Raw genomic sequence first — 21,287 nt, forward strand, 5'->3', positions numbered from 1 at the left:
AACCACCTGACCAGACACCTCTGAGTAGTCATGAAAAACTTTCAACAGACATCGGATATTTTTCCTTGAACCCACGCAACATATAAAAACATCATCCGCATAAAGGATGTGTGTCGGGAGGGAGACGCCCCGACAATATGACATAGGCTGAAGCGCATTAGAGCTCCTATCCATCTCTAGCGCCCTACTAAGGACCTCTTCCGCAAGACAAAATAAAAGGGGTGATAAGGGATCCCCCTGGCGAACACCTCTGGTACAAGTAAAGTAAACCACCGCATTCCCATTCACCAGAACAGACAAATGGGCAGAGCGTAAAATAGCCAGGATCCAGTCACAAAATAAATTGCTGAACCCAAACTTGTGTAAAACCTCAATCAGAAACTTCCAGTCCAATGTGTCAAAAGCCTTGCGGATGTCAACCTTAATCGCAATATTTCCTCCAACTTGCTTCTTTGTTAGCAAGTTAATCATCTCAGAAGCAAGAATTACACAATCTGAAATATGACGGTCACGAACAAAACCTCTCTGCTCCGGGGATATGATGCGCATACATATTATTGCAAGACGGTCAGCTAAATTTTTTGTGACAATTTTGAATTGAAAATTGGCTAGTGCAATGGGGCGAAATTCAGCCATAGAAGCAGCACCAGGAATTTTAGGAAGCAGGACCAATATATTTGCATTTAAATTCGGAATAATAACACCAGTATAAAAAAATTCCTGAACGGAACTCACCACGTCGGCAGCCACGATGTCCCAAAAGTGTTGATAAAAATGTCCCCCAAATCCATCAGGACCAGGGGCGCCATCTGCATTCATGTCAAACACTGCCTGTTTTATCTCCTCCGCTAAAGGCATAGCCGTCAACACGTTGTTATCCTCAGTAGTAACTATCGGTGGTATTACTTTTGCAACCAAATCATTGTTAACACATTCATTCAAAGTGCTAAAAATATCCTGAAAATAATGGACAACATGGTTCTCCATTTCCCTCTGATCGGTGATACGCAATTGACCATCCATTAAAAGAGAAATAGGCTTAGCTGCAGTTTTAATACGCGAGATACGGTGAAAGTATGCTGTATTACGGTCACCGTAAATGAAACTTTGGTTTCTCGCCTTTTCACGCTAAAACTGATCCTGACAATTCATTGCTTTAGTCAAAGTCATCTGAGCTTGTAATTCCAAATGATGAAGATTGGCATCAATTCCCGACTCATCAATAAGCTTCTGAATACGCATAACCTCATCTGATGCAAGTTGCACTTGTCTCTGGACATTACCAAACACCGACCTATTCCAAACTTTAAAAGCATCCTTTACACGAAGCAACTTTGTCTGAAGCCTGTGCATTCCGCTTCCAACAACCTCTTTTTTCCAAATTTTCAAGAGCAACGGTCGACATTCATCATGCATTGTCCAAGTCTTAAAAAATTTAAAGGATGCTGCCCTCCTTATAAAAGAGAAATCCGAATGAATTAATAGAGGATGATGATCAGAGTGAGATCGCAAAAGTGCTGTGCAAGAAGTAATGCCCCAAAAATCTGTCCAAGCTTCATTACAAATAGCACGGTCAAGTCGAAGGAAAACAGAATCAGAGTCCATCCTGCCATTATTCCAAGTAAACTGCACCCCATTAGTATTCAAATGTAACAACAGATTAGCATTAGTCCATGACATGAAGTCATTACAAGATAACGAAGGAGGTAAACGATGTCCTCGTTTTTCATGAGCACCAAGAACCGCGTTGAAATCACCCAAAAAAATCCAAGGACCCATTAAAGAATTTTGGAGTCTAGTCAAATCTGCCCAAAGATTTCTCCTTAAAATGTAAGAAGTGCTAGCATAGATTCCAGCAATATATAATCTAGTTCCTCTGCAAGTATACTCCAAAACCAGACATTGAGCAGAGACAAAAATCACAGTATAGTCATAATCCGAACCCCACACGGCCCAAAGATTTGGGATGAGAGTATCCCTATTATTCAGACAGTAATTAGAAACATGTATATTTCTCCAAAACCAAGAAGGAACATAATCATACTCCACCATAGGTTCCGAAATAAAAACCAACGACGGATTATGCAACCGACACATATCAGCAAATGCAAGCCGGGAATCATTGTTACCGATTCCCCTAATATTCCAATAAATAATATTCATTTAAACGGTGGAAGTGGTGCCCTGGAGCGGGTTTTTGGTGGAACCTTTTGCATACTTAATTTTTTCTTTTTTTGTGACTTTGGGACTACATCAATAAAAGGTACCTCTTCGTTCACTGCCGCTTTTGACAACCAATCTTGCATAAAGTTCAGGTCTTTCTGTACCACTGGATGTATTGGCTCACCCTCAGGTGCCACAATGCTACTGACATCTAAAGTTTTATCACGTACAGGAGACAAAACATGCACATAATGTTCAACCTCATTTCTAACAATATCATCAGATACATTATTTAGTGGCATGCTAGATGTTATAGTAATAAGAACAGGATCAGTTACCACTGGAGCCGGAATTGATGCTGATAGTTCCTCCGTAATATTCAAAGAAACATCCTCCTGAGTATGTGCTTGCGTTGTACCTTGTAGTGCTGTCCCTTCTGCGGATTCAAAGGCAATTTGGAGCGGCTCACTTATTTCTATGTGCTGCCTGTCATTAATTGCAAGCTCCAATGTTGCACTTTCTAATTGTCTGTCCATAGCGGCCTCTTGCTGTACTCTGTCACGTACCGCTGCTTCATTCTGATCCAACGTTGTCGTTTCTGCTGCCATGTGCAATGTTTTTGATTCTGTTTCTTTTTCAAATGCTGGATTGTCAATGACCTGAACAGGAACAGCAATCTCCAAATTCTTTTGAGGAATGTCGTCTGCTGCATCAGCATGATTCTTAGCTCCAAAGGCAGCGGATGAACCAATACCTGACGGATTGTCTTTGATAGGAACCCAGTTTTCCTTCGTAATGGGCACTGGCTTCTTTCCTTGAGCAATCTTTTCCTTAGTTACGTTTGTTTCCTTCCGAGGATACAGCCTACGACAAGCAGTCATATCATGCCCTATCGCTTGACAATGAGTGCAAAAATCCGGTAGCCATTCATATGCTACTTCCAAAGTAAACGCAAATCCTTCCCGCTCAACAACTATCTCATGAAAGATCTTACGGGATAAATCCATGTCCACCAAAATGCGAGCGTAATGACCGAACAAACGTTTGGTAGTTGCGTTATCAATCAAAAGAGGAGTGCCCACCGCACTTGCAATCTCACGAAGCGTATGCTCCATCCAATACTCTTGAGGCAGTTCAAGAAGACGCACCCACACCTGTGCATGCGTGTTGCGCTGAGTGTGCATGTTAAAGTCCTTCGACCATTCAAAAAGCCTTAGCAGACCCGGTTTCAAGTTAATTGTCCCCGAAGCCCAGACCGTGCGCATGTCAGTTTCGTTGGAGAAAAAGAACTCATAAAATCCCCTTCCTAAAGAGAGCATACGCCATGCCCCTCCGACCTTCCAAAGCTTCTGTAATTTTGACTCAATGTCCTTTGTAGTATAGGGTTTGTCTCCCTTGCTTAGAACAAGTCTTCCCCGTAAATTAGTCTTGCAAAAATCCCTTCCACGTTCATAAAAATCCTGCGTGATCTTTATACCAAGTGTTTCACCCCTAATATAAGGAATGGGCAAATTATCATGTGATACCGCCTTATTCGTGCCTGTCAGTGCTTGTGCAAAGGAGACCGGCGAGGGAACCACTGGGATATGAGGTGTGGACACCCTCCCGGCATTGGGAATTGGTACTGGAGCCATCAGCTCAGTCTGCCAGTCAAACATGGCAGCTGAGATCACCTTCGCAAAATAGGTCAGAAATATAGATGTGATTCAATCCGAAAGGTTCAATGGTATGAAGATAACGTGATTCAGTCTTTGTAACACCCGAGAGCATTAACGCGACTGCGTTTCTCCAAATTTATATCCCAACATATTTAATTTGTCTGCATATAAAATAAAGAAAAAATAATGATCTTTTATTGTTTATTCTAATAGTATTTAGTAACATCATAACATAAATGTATAAATGACATTTTATGTAAAAGAAACATTGTTATGATTGCGAATAAATAATATCTTTAAAAACTACATTTTTCATAAAGTATCCATCTTCTCCTTCTATTTTCCCTTCATTAATGAGAACTTTTGTTGAATTTTGAGAAACTCCTCTCGATAAAGCTACATATAATTGACCATGACTGAAAACATGTCGTGGAAGATAGATTCCGACATTGGGAATGGTCTCCCTTTAACATTAATTTTTGCTCACATTTATTACTAATATTTTTTTAGAGGATTTAAAGTCCAATCTTTAACATAATATTTTGCTCACGTTTGTTACTAACATTTTTTTCCAGAGGATTTAAAGTTCAATCTTTAACATTATTTTTTGCTCACGTTTGTTACTAATATTTTTTTTTAGAGTATTTAAAGTTCAATCTTTAACATTATTTTTTTCTCACGTTTGTTACTAATCTTTTTTTAGAGGATTTAAAGTCCAGTCTTTAACATTATTTTTTGCTCACATTTGTTACTAATCTTTTTTTTAGAGAATTTATAGTCCAATCTTCAACAATATTTTTTTCTCACGTCATTACTAATCTTTTTTTAGAGGATTTAAAGTCCAATCTTTAACAATATTTTTTACTCACGTTTGTTACTAATTTTTTTTTAGAGGATTTAAATTCCAATATTTAACATTATTTTTTGCTCACGTTTGTTACTAATCTTTTTTTTTAGAGGATTTAAAGTCCAATCTTTTTCATTATTTTTTACTCACGTTTGTTACAATTGATCAAAGACTAAGGATGAGTAATTTATATCAATATAATAATACTGAATACTGTGTTTTGTGTAAGGGATATGAAAATACTTGATAATCTTTGTCTGTTGTATTGAGGGGAACAACACAGATGTACAACATAAAAGCGGCTGATAAAAAAGTAACATGAGTTGTTGTTTTGTGCTAGTTTTTTTGTGAGTTTGATCTTTGGTTAACAGAGGTAAAAGAGGGTTAACGGTGATGATTAGTGACATGGATTACTAATCCACATATTATTTTATAATTGGCTATTTGTATTTAAAATTAAGGGTATTTTTGGAAAGAAAAGTCCAACCCAAAGGTGTGCTTATAGATAAAAAAAATAAAAAAGCACACTATCATAGTTTGTATAAGCAATTATAAACCAACAAAGTCTAATAATTCTTAAAATTAATCGTAAATAATTTGAATCATAATCACTTATAAACCAGCAAAGTGAAATAATCCATAAAATTAATCAACTTTGATTAGTTGTAACATGAAAGAAAAAATAACTTACAGGTTAATTCTGAATTCTGATGCAGAGGGCGGAGAGAGGTTGAGAAAAACTAAACAATGCGGGAACGAACTATGAACTGTGAGAACCATACTTATTAATATTTTTAATATAGTGCTAACAAATCTTTTTCTAAAAGATTTTGAATCATAATATTTTGCTCACTTTTATTACTAATATTTTTATCAGAGGATTTAAAGTCCAATTTTTAACATTATTTTTTTCTCATGTTTGTTACTAATCTTTTTTTTTCCTCACGTTTGTTGCTAATCTTTTATTAGAGGATTTAAAGTTTTATATTTAACATTATTTTTTACTCATGTTTGTTACTAATATTTTTTTAGAGGATTTAAAGTCCAATCTTTAACAATATTTTTTGCTCACGTTTGATACTAATATTTTTTAGAGGATTTATAGTCCATTTAATATAGTGCTAACAAATCTTTTTCTAAAAGATTTTGAATCATAATATTTTGCTCACATTTGTTACTAATATTTTTATCAGAGGATTTAAAGTCCAATTTTTAACATTATTTTTTGTTTAGTTTGTTAATAATCTTTTTTTTTTCTCACGTTTGTTACTAATCTTTTATTAGAGAATTTAAAGTCTAAGCTTTAACATTATTTTTTGCTCATGTTTGTTACTAATCTTTTTTTTAGAGGATTTTAAGTCCAATCTTTGACAATATTTTTCGCTCACGTTTGTTACTAATTTTTTTTAGAGGATTTATAGTCCAATCCTCATCGGCTATTATTTTTGTTTAAAAAAAAATTAAAAAAACTCATAGACTCGTGAGAAATAAAGCAGGAAAAAACATAAACTTTGGATTATTTTTTTTCATAAGTGATTATTGTTCAACTTTGATTTTCTCAAATTTTGATTCATTCATTCTTCTAACAAACAAAAGTAAAAACAAAGCTTGAATTGTAATGTTGGCGGAAAGTAAATTGCTAGAAGGATAAAACATAAAGATATTCAATTCATGAAGTGGACCTTAAAGATATTACATTCAATGGTGCTTCAGAAGTATTAATCATGTTCGTGAGCCTTCGAACTTTCTAATTTTTTAGAGGTGATGAGATGTGATCAGAGGGTACTATGATGAATTCTAGATCAATTTGAATTCATGAGAAGAGACATACAGAATGCAATTATAATTTTTAAACTTTTTGTGAGTTTGATCCGTTTTTAATGGTGGTAAAAGAAAGTTAACGGTGACGATTAGTGACATTGATTATTAATCCACGTGTTATTTTATAATTGGCTATTTGTATTTAAAATTAAGGGTATTTTTGGGAAGAAAATTCCAACCCAAAATTGTGCTGAAAGGTGTAGTTTTCTTTATATATAGTATATATATATATATATATATATATATATATATATATATATACATATATATATATATATATATAGATTTATTATTGATTCATATATTTACTTTATTCTAATTCTAATTAATTTATTCACTTTATTTTAATTTATTTATTCACTTTATTCTAATTTATTTATTTTCTTTATTCTAATTTATTTATTTTCTTTATTCTAATTTATTTATTTTCATTATTCTAGTTTATTTATATTCTTTATTTGAATGTATTTATTTATTTTCTTTATTCTAATTTATTTATTTATTTTATTCTAATTTATTTATTTTCTTTATTCGAATACATAATTATAAAATAAATGAAAAAAAAGAAAGGAACAAAATTAATATTTATTCGAATTTATTTATTCAATACAAAATCATAAAATAAATGAAATATAATTAAAAAGAAAGGAACAAAATTAATACATAAAACATCTCATTTTATTAATATAAATCATACACTAATTATTGATACATACATTTTATTCGAATTCACTAAATCTATTTATTTTCTTTTTACCCTCTTGGGTATATAGTGATCAGCCTTGGGGTAAATTGTGATCAATTCTGTTGGGGAAAAAGACATCAACAGCCCTTGGGGTAAATCTAAATCTGGTTCTTTTTATACCCCTAGAAGATTCTTTTTACCCACGGTAAAAAGTTTTTGGGGTAAAAAGAAGCAAATTTAATTTTACCTCAAGGGATGATGTCTTTTTCCCCAACCCGACTGACCACTTTATACCTCAAAGGGGTAAAAAGAGCCTAGAGACTATTGAAGAAAAAAGAAGAAGAGAAATAGGGGGAGAGTGAGGAGGAGAGAATGTGAGATGGTGTGAGAAAATGAGGAAGTTTGGAGAGATATTTATTAGTGGGAATGGTAACATAGGTTGTGACTACCATAAATGCAGTCATAAAAACGTGTAAAAGTTGTAAAAAAACGTGTAGATTGAATGTTGTAAACTTGACCAAAGTCTAAAAAAAGTGTGTTCTTCAGTTCATAAATTAAAGGATAATGACATGTAAACCAATTTACACATGTGGATTAAGCCACATCAGCGCCAAATGTGCCATGTCATTAAAAAGGTGACACATCAACTAATTTTGTGTCAAATTTTCTGTTGGGGGACCAAAATTGTGATTTTGAAATAGGGGACCAATTACGTGAGCAGACTAAAACTTGGGGACCAAAAGCGTAATTAATTCTATTAATTATAATAATCCACACCATATAAACTAAACTCCTTCGATTGGCAGCACAAAAGATTTGGAGTTTACTATGTTTCTTTCTTACCACAAATCTCCACTAATTAATTAACAACAACAACAAAAGGAAATTGATTTTGAACAAAGAGGGAATTAGATTAGATTTCGAGATTTAAGGATTTGGGAATTAAATTCGTGATTTAGGGATTTGAGATTCAATTTACGGATATTGATTTTCGGTTCAGAGGCTAAAGTGACAATTTTCTACTTTCACTTTAGTCCATGTGACACCTCATGCATGTCAACTCATCAATTAACAGAAGTTTTTAACGGCAGTGGTTAAACTAATAACGGAAATGCATATTCAGGGACTGCTTTGTATTTAATCCTAAGTCAGAGATCTTTGTGACAACGAGGTACAAAATCAGACACCAAAGTGACCATTTACTCCTTTGTGTAATAATCACACTACTTGTCTCAATCAAATTTGGATTTTGCCCTTTTAACTTCACAAATTGATTTTTAACATCCTAAAAATACGAAAATACCTCTAACGGCAGTTAGCTATCATTGAGTGTCAATGATAGTTAACTGTCAATGCACTCTAATAGCAAAAATGGAACAACGTTCTTGACATAATTGATGTTTTTTTAATCACCTACATTTGTATCCAATCATTCGCACAATCTCCTTTTTTCACAAGGTGCACAATTTTGCACATTATATGGGGTTTCAGGGTGTTATAAGTTGGTATCAGAGTCATGTCGGTCTAGTCCGTGCCATCACTTGTTTATAGGCAATTAGTTATGCTTGGAAGATAAACCAAAAAAAATTACTCCCTCCATTCCTTTTTATTTTTGCACGATTATTTCCTATTATACCTTTATTTTAATCCACCTATATATTCCTATTTTTTGCACAGACTTTTTCTTTTCAATAAATTTAATGTTATCTTTTTCTCGTAACAAACAAATTGTTAGTTACTATCTTTTTCTTCAACAAATTCTTATTTTTTGAACACTCTGTCTCTTTCATAACAAACAATTGTGAATTTTAATTTTAAGATATCAAGAAACAAACTTTATTTTAAAAAACAAACTTTAGTTTTCCAAATATATAGCATTAATTAGTTTTATTGAAAAAGATAAGAGTAATTGACAAAGCGTACAATTGTACTCTTAAAAACACCAAAACGACAGTTAAATAGAACGATAAATTCGCACTCAAATGACACTAAAAAAGGAACGGAGAGAGTAATAGTTAGTTTTTTTTTTCTTTTTCTTCTTTTTCAAAATGACAATTGAGTCCATAAAGTTAAGAAGATTGTGTTGAATTGGACATTGATATGAAATTTCGTTGGAACACGATTTTATTATAAGAGGAATGTTATATAGTAGAATATAATCTCCATAGAAATATCAATAATTACGAAGGCATAACTTTTTATAAACGCTGAATAATTTAAAAAATGAAATAAAAAATTCAATGATAGAATAAATAAATTTGATTCAAACCAACATCAAAACCATGGGATGTTTTCATCCATTGAGAGGATGAAACTAAATATAATGAGATATAGGAAAACGAACCAAGTCGTTAGTGTTAATACCCAAATTAAACGTGGTATCTCTTGCTTGTTGAATGTGACAAACCTTGTAAGAGTGATATGACATAATATAAAATTGATAATCGCAGCGGCAGTATTTGAAACAAGTCCCACTTCTATGCTTGATATTACACTTGATAGCAGCAGAATGTATAAGATTACCATGGTGTTGTTGTTGTTGTGAGGGTTAGGGTTAGGGTTAGGGACACGATGTAGTGTACTTCCAATATTAAGTGCTATTTGAAAAATCGAAACAACAGCAAGGACTATGAGCATCACAGCAATGTTATGTTGTGCCATGAATTTACCAAAAAATGATGACATATTCATTGAAGAAAACATAATCAATACCAAGAATAAATTCATCGTGATCACAACAACTCTCTTAAACCTCTGATGATCTTTGTCGATGTCTCTGATCATGTACCTAAATAGTGACATTAGAAACATACATTAATTGAGTTTTTTTTTTCTCTTATTTTGAACCGAAAAAATATTAAAAGCTAAAACAATAGTAAATAGTATAAAGGTAAAAGAAAGGATTTGATTACCACTGATTAATTGAATCCATTATTCGGCAGCACACACAGAGCTTCATTTGGTGAATATAGGTTGACGACTCTTTTGTTTGTACTTTGACTGTATAGGTTGCTACTTAAATAGGTGTGTGCAGTAACAAACATCACAAGATAATTAGAGAAGTTAGTTTTCTTTTTTCTTTTTTGTAACAAAATCAAACAGTTCATATGATTCATCATTAATCAAATAAACCGAATATAATAAAGAGGAAGATTCCCAAATTTTGGAGAAGTTAGTTGTTCATTCAACCTCTTTGCTTTGCTTGCTATCCACAAATTTGTTACGGTCAAAATATTGACTTTAGACGAGACAAAAAAAAAATATATAAGGATTTTCGAATTAGTATATGTTAAAAAAAAGGCTTAATTGCATGTTTGATCCCTTATGTTTATTCTAGTTTTCAAGTTGGTCCCTTATGTTTTAAACGTTTCAAGTTGGTCCCTTACGTTTTAAAAGTTTCAAGTTGGTCCAAAACGTTATTCACGTTGGAATAAGTTAGTCCCTTTCGCGACATGATATTGAGTTTAATAAAACCAAAAAAATTAAAAAAAGGTTTTAAACTGATTTTCTATATTAGTTAAGTTCTATCACCCATATTGTCAACCCAAATCATTAAATGTTAAGTGACGGAAGAGACTAACTTATTTCAACGTGGGTAACGTTTTGGACCAACTTGAAACTTTTAAAACGTAAGGGACCAACTTAAAACTTTTAAAACGTAAGAGACCAACTTGAAAACTAAAATAAACCTAAGGGACCAAACATGGAATTAAGCCTAAAAAAAAAAACTAATATTTCAATCTTATCGTTGTTATTAGAGATATAGTAAATAAATTATACATTATGAATAAGTTTTATTTAGTCATATGATTTTAAGGTGTAGTTTGTACACAAGTTTTAAAGTTAGAGGAGATATTTGCATATAAGTTATAAATTTGAGGAGGTATTTGCTACATACATTTTTAATTTCATGGGGGTATTTGAATGAACCTAAAAAGTAAAATTTGCTTATATTTAAAAACTGAGGGAGTACACCTCTAATAACAATGAAAAGTAAAAAATCACAACTTTAAAATATGATTTTTTTTTGTTCATTGTGTTTTTTATAGTTACAATTTGATGGAATTCATTCTCGTGAGTGTTTCATTATGCTCTAATGTGTATTTATACAATGATGTTGTCTTGGGTCTCAAGTATCTCTAACTTGGGCATGAAGTACCTTGGGCATCAAGTATATCTAACTTGTGCCTCAATTATCTCTAACTAATATACAATATATTAATAATTTATACAATAAATATTTTATATTCTAATACGCCCCCGTAGTCGAAACGGGAGGTTGACGGATGTTGAGACTATCTCTGAAATCATCAAATAATTGCAGCGGAAGGCCCTTGGTGAAAATGTCAGCTATTTGATAGCGAGATGAGACATGTAGAACACGTACTTGACAAGTAAACAGCACTAACGTTGTCATAGTAGACAAGAGTGCCTTTGATGATCGGACACTGTAGTTCTAATAATAAGTTTCGAAGTCAACAAGATTCAGCAACAACATTAGCAACACCACGATACTCTGCTTCAGCACCAGAGCAGGATAAAGTTAATTGTCGTTTTACAGACCAAGAGATCAAATTATTTTCAAGGTAGACACAATATCCAGATGTAGATCTTCGCGTATCTGGGCACCCTCCCCAATCAACATCTGTATAAGTGTAGTCCATGGTGAATGGTACCCTTAATGTACCTAATAATTCGCTTCAAGGCAGTCATATGTTGCGTGCGAGGATCATGCATAAATAGACACACTTGTTGGACGACATATGCGATATCGGGTCGTGTGAAAGTTAAATATTGCAATGCACCTGCAAGACTCCGACATTCAGATGGATTATGATAGGGGTTACCTGAGAGGCCACTAAATTTTGCTTTAGTGTCTACGGGGGTAAAGACTGGTTTACAAGATGACACGGAAGCTCTTTCAGTTATCTCTTCGACATATTTATGTTGAGAGAGAAAGAGACCACCTAAATGTCTAGTATCTGAGATACCCAGAAAATAACTGATAGGGCCTAAATCTTTCATAGCAAATTCACAACTAAGGTGAGACATGATGCACTGACGAAGAGTATCAGATGAAGCAGTAAGGATGATGTTATCGACATATAAGAGAATGTATGCTATGTCATTTCCATTGTGATAGATGAACAAATAATGGTCACATGTACTATGTGAGAATCCCAATGTCGCAACAAATTCAGTGAAGCGTTGGTACCATGCACGAGGGGCTTGTTTAAGGCCGTATAGTGACTTCTTTAGTAGACAGACATAGGATGGTGAGGAACACGAAAGCCGGGAGGTTGATGCATATAAACAGTTTCATTAATGTTACCATGTAAGAATGCATTCTTGACATCCAATTGATGTAGACACCATGATTTTGAAATAGCGATACTGAGGACTGTTCGTATAGTTGTTGGTTTTACCACCGAACTAAAAGTTTCTCCACAATCGACACCAGTTTGTTGATTAGAACCATTCCCAACTAGGCGAGCTTTGTATCTTTCAAAGGAAGGATCTGATTTTTTCTTATGCCGGAAAATCCACAAACTACGAATGACATTAGCATTAGCTGGACGTGGTACTAAATCCCACGTCTTATTTTCAATAAGAGCATAATATTCATCTTTCATAGCCATTTTCCAGTTATGATCTTTTAATGCATTGATAGGGTTAGTTGGCAAGGGAGAAATGATGGGTGAAGTAGAAATGTGGAGATTAAAAAGTTGTCGTGGTTTGAAAATGCCATGTTGAGCTCGGGTGGTCATTTGAGGAGATAATGGAGGATTGGCTAGAGACGAAGTAGGTGTGGGGATAGTAGGAGTGGATGTTGTGTTAGAGATAGGGGTTGGTGGATGATTTGTGTTGTTGATGGTATTTGTTGGCGTTGAATATGATGGGGGGTGAGGGAGGTAGGGTGGAGGCCGAAGGGATGAGTGGTGGAGTAATGTTGATTTGTGGTGTGTTAGGTGTAGAAATTGGTTGTATTGATTGATGGGTGGTCGAGGTAGGTAACATATGATAAGGAAATTGATCATTGCTTGTATCCAAAAATTCATAGCATGAGGAGGCAGGTGCAGGTGAAGAAGAGAACGGAAAGACAGTTTCATCAAAAGTAACGTGTCTAGAAATGATTATTTTGCGACTAGACAATTCAAGACACTTATATCCTCTATGATTGGAGGGGTAACCTAAGAAGACACATGGTCTTGACCTTGGTTGGAGTTTATTTCTATTAGTGGAAGGGATTAATGGAAAACAGAGATACCCGATGACTTTAAGGTGAGAATAGGATGGACGCTTTTGGTAAAGAATCGTAGTTGGTGTTTGAAGAGCTAATTGTTTGGTTGGAAGAATATTTAACAAATAAGTAGCCATTTGAAGAGCATGATGTCAAAGAGAAGGTGGTAGGGAAGCATGTGCAAGAAGAGTACGGATGATATTGTTAATAGTACGAATTTTTCTTTCGGCTTTTCCATTTTGAGGTGAGGTGTGATGACAAGAAAATCGGAAGCTCATTCCATTTTGTTTACAAAAATTATGGAAAGAAGTTCTGTCATATTCTTTTCCGTTATCACATTGAAAACATTTTATATCTCTTTCTAATTGTGTTTTAATGTGATTGCGAAAATGAAGAAAAGTGGAATAAACTTGAGATTTGTGTGCAATAGGAAAAGTCCATAAAAAGTTTGTAAAATCATCTAGAAATAAAATATAGTAACGATGACCACAAGAACTAAGAGTTGGTGATGTCCAAAGATCAGTATGCACAATAACAAACGGTAATAAAGTGTGAGACAAAGAATCATACAATGGCATTTTTATTTGTTTTCCAAATTGACAAGACTGACAAACTGGATTGTGATTAGACTTCTTACAGAAAATAAAATTATTTCTATGAAGAGAATTTAAAATAGCTGCTCCCGGATGTCCTAAACGATAATTTGTTTTTACTGGTCATTAACTTTCATAAATAGAAAATAAAAGATAGATACTATTGATGATTATAAAGTTTTTTTTTTTGGTAGTGGTCGGGGTTTGAACCCCGGACCTTGCATATTTTTATGCATTGTCCAACCAACTGAGCTAACCTCACGAGGACAATGATTATAAAGTTTTAAAATATAATGTGTAGTTTCTAGAGATATTTTTATGCTACATAAATATTAAAAATAAATTAATAACTTAAACAAAATATTTAGTTGATAAGATCAAAGTAACAATGAAGTTTGTTGAGATATATATGCCACATAAAATATTAATTTTGGAAAATAGAAAAAATAATAAAAATATTAAGAATAAACGTGGAAGCGACACGTGACATAAAAAACATTTACTTTATATATACTAGCGGAAAGACGGGCACTATCGTGCCCATCTGTCCGCTCTTTCTACTGCGCTAACGCATGTAATTATTTTATTATGTTTGTTTGTATAATTTTGATTAAATTTTTTAAATTTTTAAATATTAATGAAAATTATTGATATATTAATTTATAAACAAAATATTGTCAAGTTATATAACAATTATTTATGAACTCAACATATTTTAGTTTGTCTGCATATAAAATAAAGAAAAAATAATGATCTTTTATTGTTTATTCTAATAGTATTTAGTAACATCATAACATAAATGTATAAATGACATTTTATGTAAAAGAAACATTGTTATGATTGCGATAAAAGAATATCTTTAAAAACTATATTTTTCATAAAGTATCCATCTTCTCCTTCTATTTTCCCTTCATTAATGAGAACTTTTGTTGAATTTTGAGAAACTCCTCTCGATAAAGCTACATATAATTGACCATGACTGAAAACATGTTGTGGAAGATAGATTCCGACATTGGGAATGGTCTCCCTTTAACATTAATTTTTGCTCACATTTATTACTAATATTTTTTTAGAGGATTTAAAGTCCAATCTTTAACATAATATTTTGCTCACGTTTGTTACTAACATTTTTTTCCAGAGGATTTAAAGTTCAATCTTTAACATTATTGTTTGCTCACGTTTGTTACTAATATTTTTTTTTAGAGTATTTAAAGTTCAATCTTTAACATTATTTTTTTCTCACGTTTGTTACTAATCTTTTTTTAGAGGATTTAAAGTCCAGTCTTTGTTTTATCTTGGTTTTCGGGTGTCAAACATTGATTAAGTTTGAACCTTTTAACCGGTGATATCTCATTTTTTCTTGGGAAGGGAAAAAGTAAGCAAAACCCTTGAGAATCGAGGTCCGGGAGTTGTTTTCGCTACGGGAAGGTGTTAGGCACCCATAACGACTATAGTATCGTATAGGAACCGTCTTTAATTTCTACGCGCGCGCTTTATTTTTAAATACTATTTTGAAAGAAAATATTATTAAACCTAAGAATTTTCTAAGTGAAGAATTGGAGGGAGAAGAATGTGTTTGAATTTTTATTTTATTTGAATTGAAGGAATTTTGTTCCTTGCCTACGTACCCGTTTAAGGGATCAAATCCACCGTAGTTCTCTTCCAAAAAATGTTTTTGTTTTTGTTGGTTGATTTTAAGTTTGAAAATGGGATTTTGAAGAATAGAGAGAGGCCTCGAGGGCATGAGATTTAGAAAAGGTGAGGTGGAATTAGTTATTTGCAAAATATGGTCAAAGTATGATTAATTTTCATTGAATTTTTGATTAAGAAAATAAAAGGGAAAATTACAATGGGATTTTGATCCCAAGGTTTATTTTGAAAATGATTTGAGTGAAGTTTGTTCATATTTTTTGGAAAATTGATTTTTCAAAGTAATAAGCCTAAACATTCATCTAAACATACAATCCTAAACGTACATCTAAACATGCATATTCTAACTATATATCTAAAGTGAAGTGTGTGCGTGTGTCGGTGCTTGTGTCGGTGTACATCATTAGAGTCCATTGTCCTTTACATCATACCCTAGATACATTCTATGGTCTTGCAAGAAATTAAAAATTGCATAAAGTAAAATATTACAAAAGCTCCTAAGTATTACATTCTAGGCCTTGGTACAAATTAAATTGCAAGAAAAATAGAGATGAATATGAGATGAAATGGGGATGCTTGTGATGTATGGAACATGAAATAGAATGGTTAGTGAAGATGAGGCATAATAGAATAGTACTTATAAGCAAGCAAGATAGTACTAACAAAATGACACAAAAAAATAACAAAACAAGTATCAAAATATGCCTAAAAGTTCACCACAATGACAAGGCAAACACATGACCTATAATCCTCACATTTTGACACTTTACAAAGTATTTTAGTTCAGTTCTAACACAAGAATTATGAGGAAACGCCATGCCAAATCTTATAGTATACTTTTAAGCATATTTTACACTTTGTTTTCACATGAAATCTATCATTACTTGCAAGACAAGAAACTCATAATTGGACACACAAAACTGTAAAAACAAGCATATGTTCAGAGATAATCACATCACAAAGTCACATATCAATCATCAATACCACATAACAAAAGATCATGGTCACCACGTAGCAAGATTTCATACAAAATTAACAAGAAATGAAAACAAGTATCAAAGATCAATATACCTATTTTTTTATCAAATTCCATCATGCAAAAATACCATAAACACTAAGGAAAAAAACAAGAACACAAGGGAATTTATTTTGGAAATTTTGCACAAAAAAAAAAGACACACAGGAGGTGTAGGAAGCAAAGTCCAGGGGTGTAGCTAGCAAGGAATCCATAACCAACGAAAAAACAAAAGCCCAAACCAACTCTACATGGATCCTGGGTCTTCAGGGGGTTCAGGGACCGTTGGATTGATCCAGACGGATCAACCCTAGATCCAACGGTCTGGGAGGCGAACCAATTGAACCAGACCGGTCCAAGGGCTTATATAAAGGCCTGGTGACCGCCGCCGGTGAAGATTCCGATGCCGGAAACCTAACTAACACTCATACACACCAAAACTCTTCGATCTAAGGCTTTTCACCGTTTATTTTTCAATCTAAACACGAATCAAGCATCAGAAATCACAAATGAGACCTAGATCTATGTAGATCGAAACTCAAACCTTACGGTTTTTTACTTTTTCAAAACTCTTCGCACTTTTTGAAACGAGGCTTTAATCCGTGTTATTTTCTCTGCTGATGATGAATTTGAACTTGATTTTGTAAAATGAACGGTGAATTTTTGCAGATCTGTACTTTTAGGGTTTTACTTCAAAATCCTTCGAATTTATCGAAGCTTTTCTTCAATTCACCGTTTATTTGTGTTCGTTGAGCTTCGTTGAGCTTCTTGCAATGAAAAACGAAGGAGTTTGGGTGATTACCTGAGTTTGATTCGGAGATTCGAACAAAAAAGATCCACGCAGCCTTTGATGCTCTTGGTAAGCTTCGAAACCGAAAATAAATCGGTGTTTTGATCTTCTTCTTCTTCGAACTGTGATCTTGCTTCAATTCTTCTTCTTCTCGCTCCTCTCAAACCCTCTGTGATCGTACCAAATGATTTGGTGCTGGAATTGCAGGGGTCGTAGTTCAGTGATGAAGATTCGTCCTCGAATCCCTGAGAACTACGAAGCAATTGCTTCAATTTTGACTTGATTCTGATTCTGGAAAACTAGGGTTTCGTTGAGTTCTTCATTGTTCTTGGTAACTTCTGAATTTTGATCTAACTGCCAAGAGAGAGAAAGTTTTGATTTTGTTTTGATGAGTTGGCGCGTGATTATTGATTCTGGCCCTGCATTGAATGATGTGGCCTATTTATAGGCTGCCAAGTGTGATATGGACCAATGAATTGCTGACATGTGGACTTAGGCTTAGTTGGCTTCGGCCTTGCTGAGTTTATGACTTGAGGGCTTTTCTGCAATTTTTGAAAGTTCATGGACCAATCTGCAAATAGCTAAAAAAAAAAGACCAAAAGTAATAAACTGGACAAAAGGACATAATTGCAATTGACCTAAAATAAAAGTTTGACTTGGAAGGACTAAAACCTAAAAAGGAAAACTAAAATGCAATTTTAAAAGTCTTAAAGGACTGAAATGCAATTTTAGAATTTTAGGACTTAAAAATAAAAATAATAATAAAATTGGAACAAAATTGGTAAATTGGAAAAAACGTAAAGTGAAACGATTAAAATTGACAAAACGGACTAAAACGAACAAACGGCTTAAATGAGGTACTTTAAAGTAACCTCTCTCTGCCGAAATTTCGTGTGAAATGACCAAAATGCCCCTGGGGCTACACCGACTAAAAATGACTCAGATGCAAATTTTAAAAGGATTTTTAACAAGACATTAAAGCAAGAACTTATACACACAAAATTAACAGACTCAGAGACAATTTTAAAAGTTTGAACAGGATTTTGACACATGAAAAGACTAAAATGCCCCTAGGGGCAAAACAGACTCAAAATGACTTCAAATGCAATTTTTAAAATGGATTTTGACATAGAATTGAAATGAGGACTTATTCAAACTACTTGAAAGGACTCAACCCAATTTTTAAAAGACTGAAAGAAATTTTAACATAGGAAATGACTAAAATGCCCTTTTATGTGAATTTTGCAAGTAACATTGAAATAAAATGCAGAGAAAGATGTAATTGATCAGAGTCATATCAAATGGCTTGAAATGCATGAAAAGAAGGATTGAGTTGGTATTTTTAGGTCCAAAATGAGGGTATAACAGCTGCCCCTATTTAAGTTTCTTTGTCCGGGGAGTCAAAAGACGAAGTCTTTGAGTTGACGGGACGAAGATACTTAAATATTAACATTTGCACTGCTTTTGGACATAAAAATACGCTTTCAAATTTTCAAAAATATGAATGCCATGCAATACTTTGATTATGAATGCAAGACAAACAACTAGAGTCCATGGAACATGTCATGTCACTGGGGATTCAGGCGGACATTGACAGGGTGGACAGACCAGGGGATAGAAAATAAGGTACAAGTTGTTCTTTGGATCGAACTAGTCACTTGACCAAGGAATACAAAACAAGAGATAGGTACAAGCTGTTCTTGGGATCGAACTTGGCACTTGACCAGAAACATAGACATATAGGCAGATACAAGCTGTTCTTTGGATCGAACTTGACACTTGATTGAAGATACAGATAGGCAGACACAAACTGTTCTTTGGATCGAACTGGCTGTTTGGCCGGAGATATAGACAAAAGGGTAGATACAAACTGTTCTTTGGATCGAACTTGCCGTTGGATTATCACCACATCATGTGGGTAGGTGCAAACTGTTCTTTTAGATCGAACTTGCCGTTTGACCTATAACAAGGCATAAGCTGGGTACAAACTGTTCTTTGTATCGAACTTGTCGTTTGTCCGGAAGCATAGGTATATATGCAGGTACAAGCTGTTCTTTTTGATCGAACTAGCCACTTGACCAGTAACAAGATATGTTGGAAGTCTGATTTGGCAAGATACCTATTGAGAGTAAATTGTCATTGACTTGGTTTGAAGATAAGCATGACCATTTTTGTTGGACCAAGAGCAAATTGAGAGTGAATTGACATTGAATTGAAAGTTTGAGATTGAAAGAGATTGAGAATTGAGATTGAATAGAGACATAGACATAGACATTGGATTGGAGAGTTGCAATTGACATTGAGATTGGATTGGAATTGAATTGAAAATTGACATTGACATTGAGATTGGATTGAAATTGAATTGAAAATTGACATTGACATTGACATTGACATTGAGATTGGATTGGAATTGAGATTGGAAATTGCTTCGAATTGACATTGAATTGAAATTGAGATTGCTTCGATTTTGACATTGAATCGAAATTGAGATTGCTTCGAATTTGACATGATTGAAATTGAGATTGAGATTGGAGATTGCATCGAATTTGACAATTGAAATTGAATTTGACAGTTGGAATTGAAATTGAGATTGGAAAGTTGAGATTGCATCGAATTTGACAGTTGAAATTTGGATTGAATTGAGATTGGAATTGATTTGAAATTGGAATTGGGAGTGGAAACTGATTTGGATTGGAAATTGGAATTGGAAATGCAGCATGTATGTATGGCATAACAAGATTATTGAATGTATGAGCACATAAAATGCATGATTATGCATGTATGAATGCTTGAAATGCATGATCGGTTTGTAATTTGACAAAGAAGTTTCACAGAGATAAACAAGGCATTGGAAGATTGGGCACGTAGTGGCTCGTGCTGCAACATATTCACAGGGGAAAACCTCTTTGGAGAGATCGTCGTTGGGAGACGTATCAAAACCATGGCTGAGGGCAATATAAACTTGTAAAGGAGGGAACCTTGGAAGGTTCTTGGATACAGGTCGCCGTTGCTAGGCGTATCAGTGCTGGGTAAACATTGGATGTTCGCATCTGTGGTCAATGCTTTTATTTCATTTTCATTCTTTTCATTTTTCATTTTCAAACCCCATTTTTGCCTGAACCGCCCTTTCGGGTTTTCGATTCACCGGGGAGTAAGATTCTTTTCATTGCCCCATTTTTGCCTGAATTGCCTTCATAGGTCGTCAATCAGCGGGGTGCTCATTTTTGCCTAAGCCGCCCTTTCGGGTTTTCAACTTAGCGAGCTTCTCATTTTCATTTTTCATTTTTTTCATTCTGTTTTTTCATTCTTGCCATTGACCACAGATCATCTTAGGGAGTAACCTGCTTGTAACATGTATTGAAATAGACATTGACACTCATTTATCCATGCATGTTTCATTGAAATGTACCCTGTTGCTCAGGTTTGCTTTCAAAATAGACAGAAAAAGATTTTTCAATTTTCAAAGATGTTTGTTTCAGACATTGACATCATCAAATAGAAAGAAAGTATTTTGTATATAGCATTGAAAGTAGAAAGAAAAGTAGAGTTTCAAACAAAAGCACAGGCTCAAATTGATGTATAAGAGTGAGAGTTAGCCAAAGGCATGACTTCACGGATTTACAAAGCTTGGAAAATGGTAATTTTATTGGTTGGTGATACATTGAACACGATGACCGCTACATTTCATAGAAATTTTGAATTCACAAGTACAGAAGCCTCTGATGAAGAAAATCATTGACAGTTGTGGATGCCCCAAGGGTGATGGTAATTTGCCAGATATAGTTACTTGTCTTTTATCAACCTCATTTTTGCATGAACCGCCC

The 21,287-nt window shown here is 33.9% G+C and overlaps 2 protein-coding genes across 2 annotated transcripts; both read right to left on the bottom strand.

The window, feature by feature from the left end:
* Window positions 1-1,128: 1,128 nt before the first annotated feature.
* On the bottom strand, window positions 1,129-2,163 carry LOC146903965 (uncharacterized). The gene has a single exon (XM_085728203.1). The coding sequence runs from the start codon at window positions 2,161-2,163 to the stop codon at window positions 1,129-1,131; it is 1,035 nt and encodes a 344-aa protein (XP_085584329.1).
* Window positions 2,160-9,835, bottom strand: LOC146903966 (uncharacterized). Its single transcript, XM_085728204.1, has 2 exons — window positions 9,698-9,835; window positions 2,160-3,836 (listed from the first exon to the last, which is right to left on the bottom strand). Exons 1-2 carry the CDS (start codon window positions 9,833-9,835, stop codon window positions 2,160-2,162), a joined length of 1,815 nt encoding a protein of 604 aa, XP_085584330.1.
* Window positions 9,836-21,287: the final 11,452 nt, after the last annotated feature.

The sequence above is a fragment of the Medicago sativa genome, chromosome 7, assembly GCF_051527215.1.
Source record: "Medicago sativa cultivar Bolivia chromosome 7, Bolivia_mono, whole genome shotgun sequence".
NCBI classification, from domain to species: Eukaryota; Viridiplantae; Streptophyta; class Magnoliopsida; order Fabales; family Fabaceae; genus Medicago; species Medicago sativa.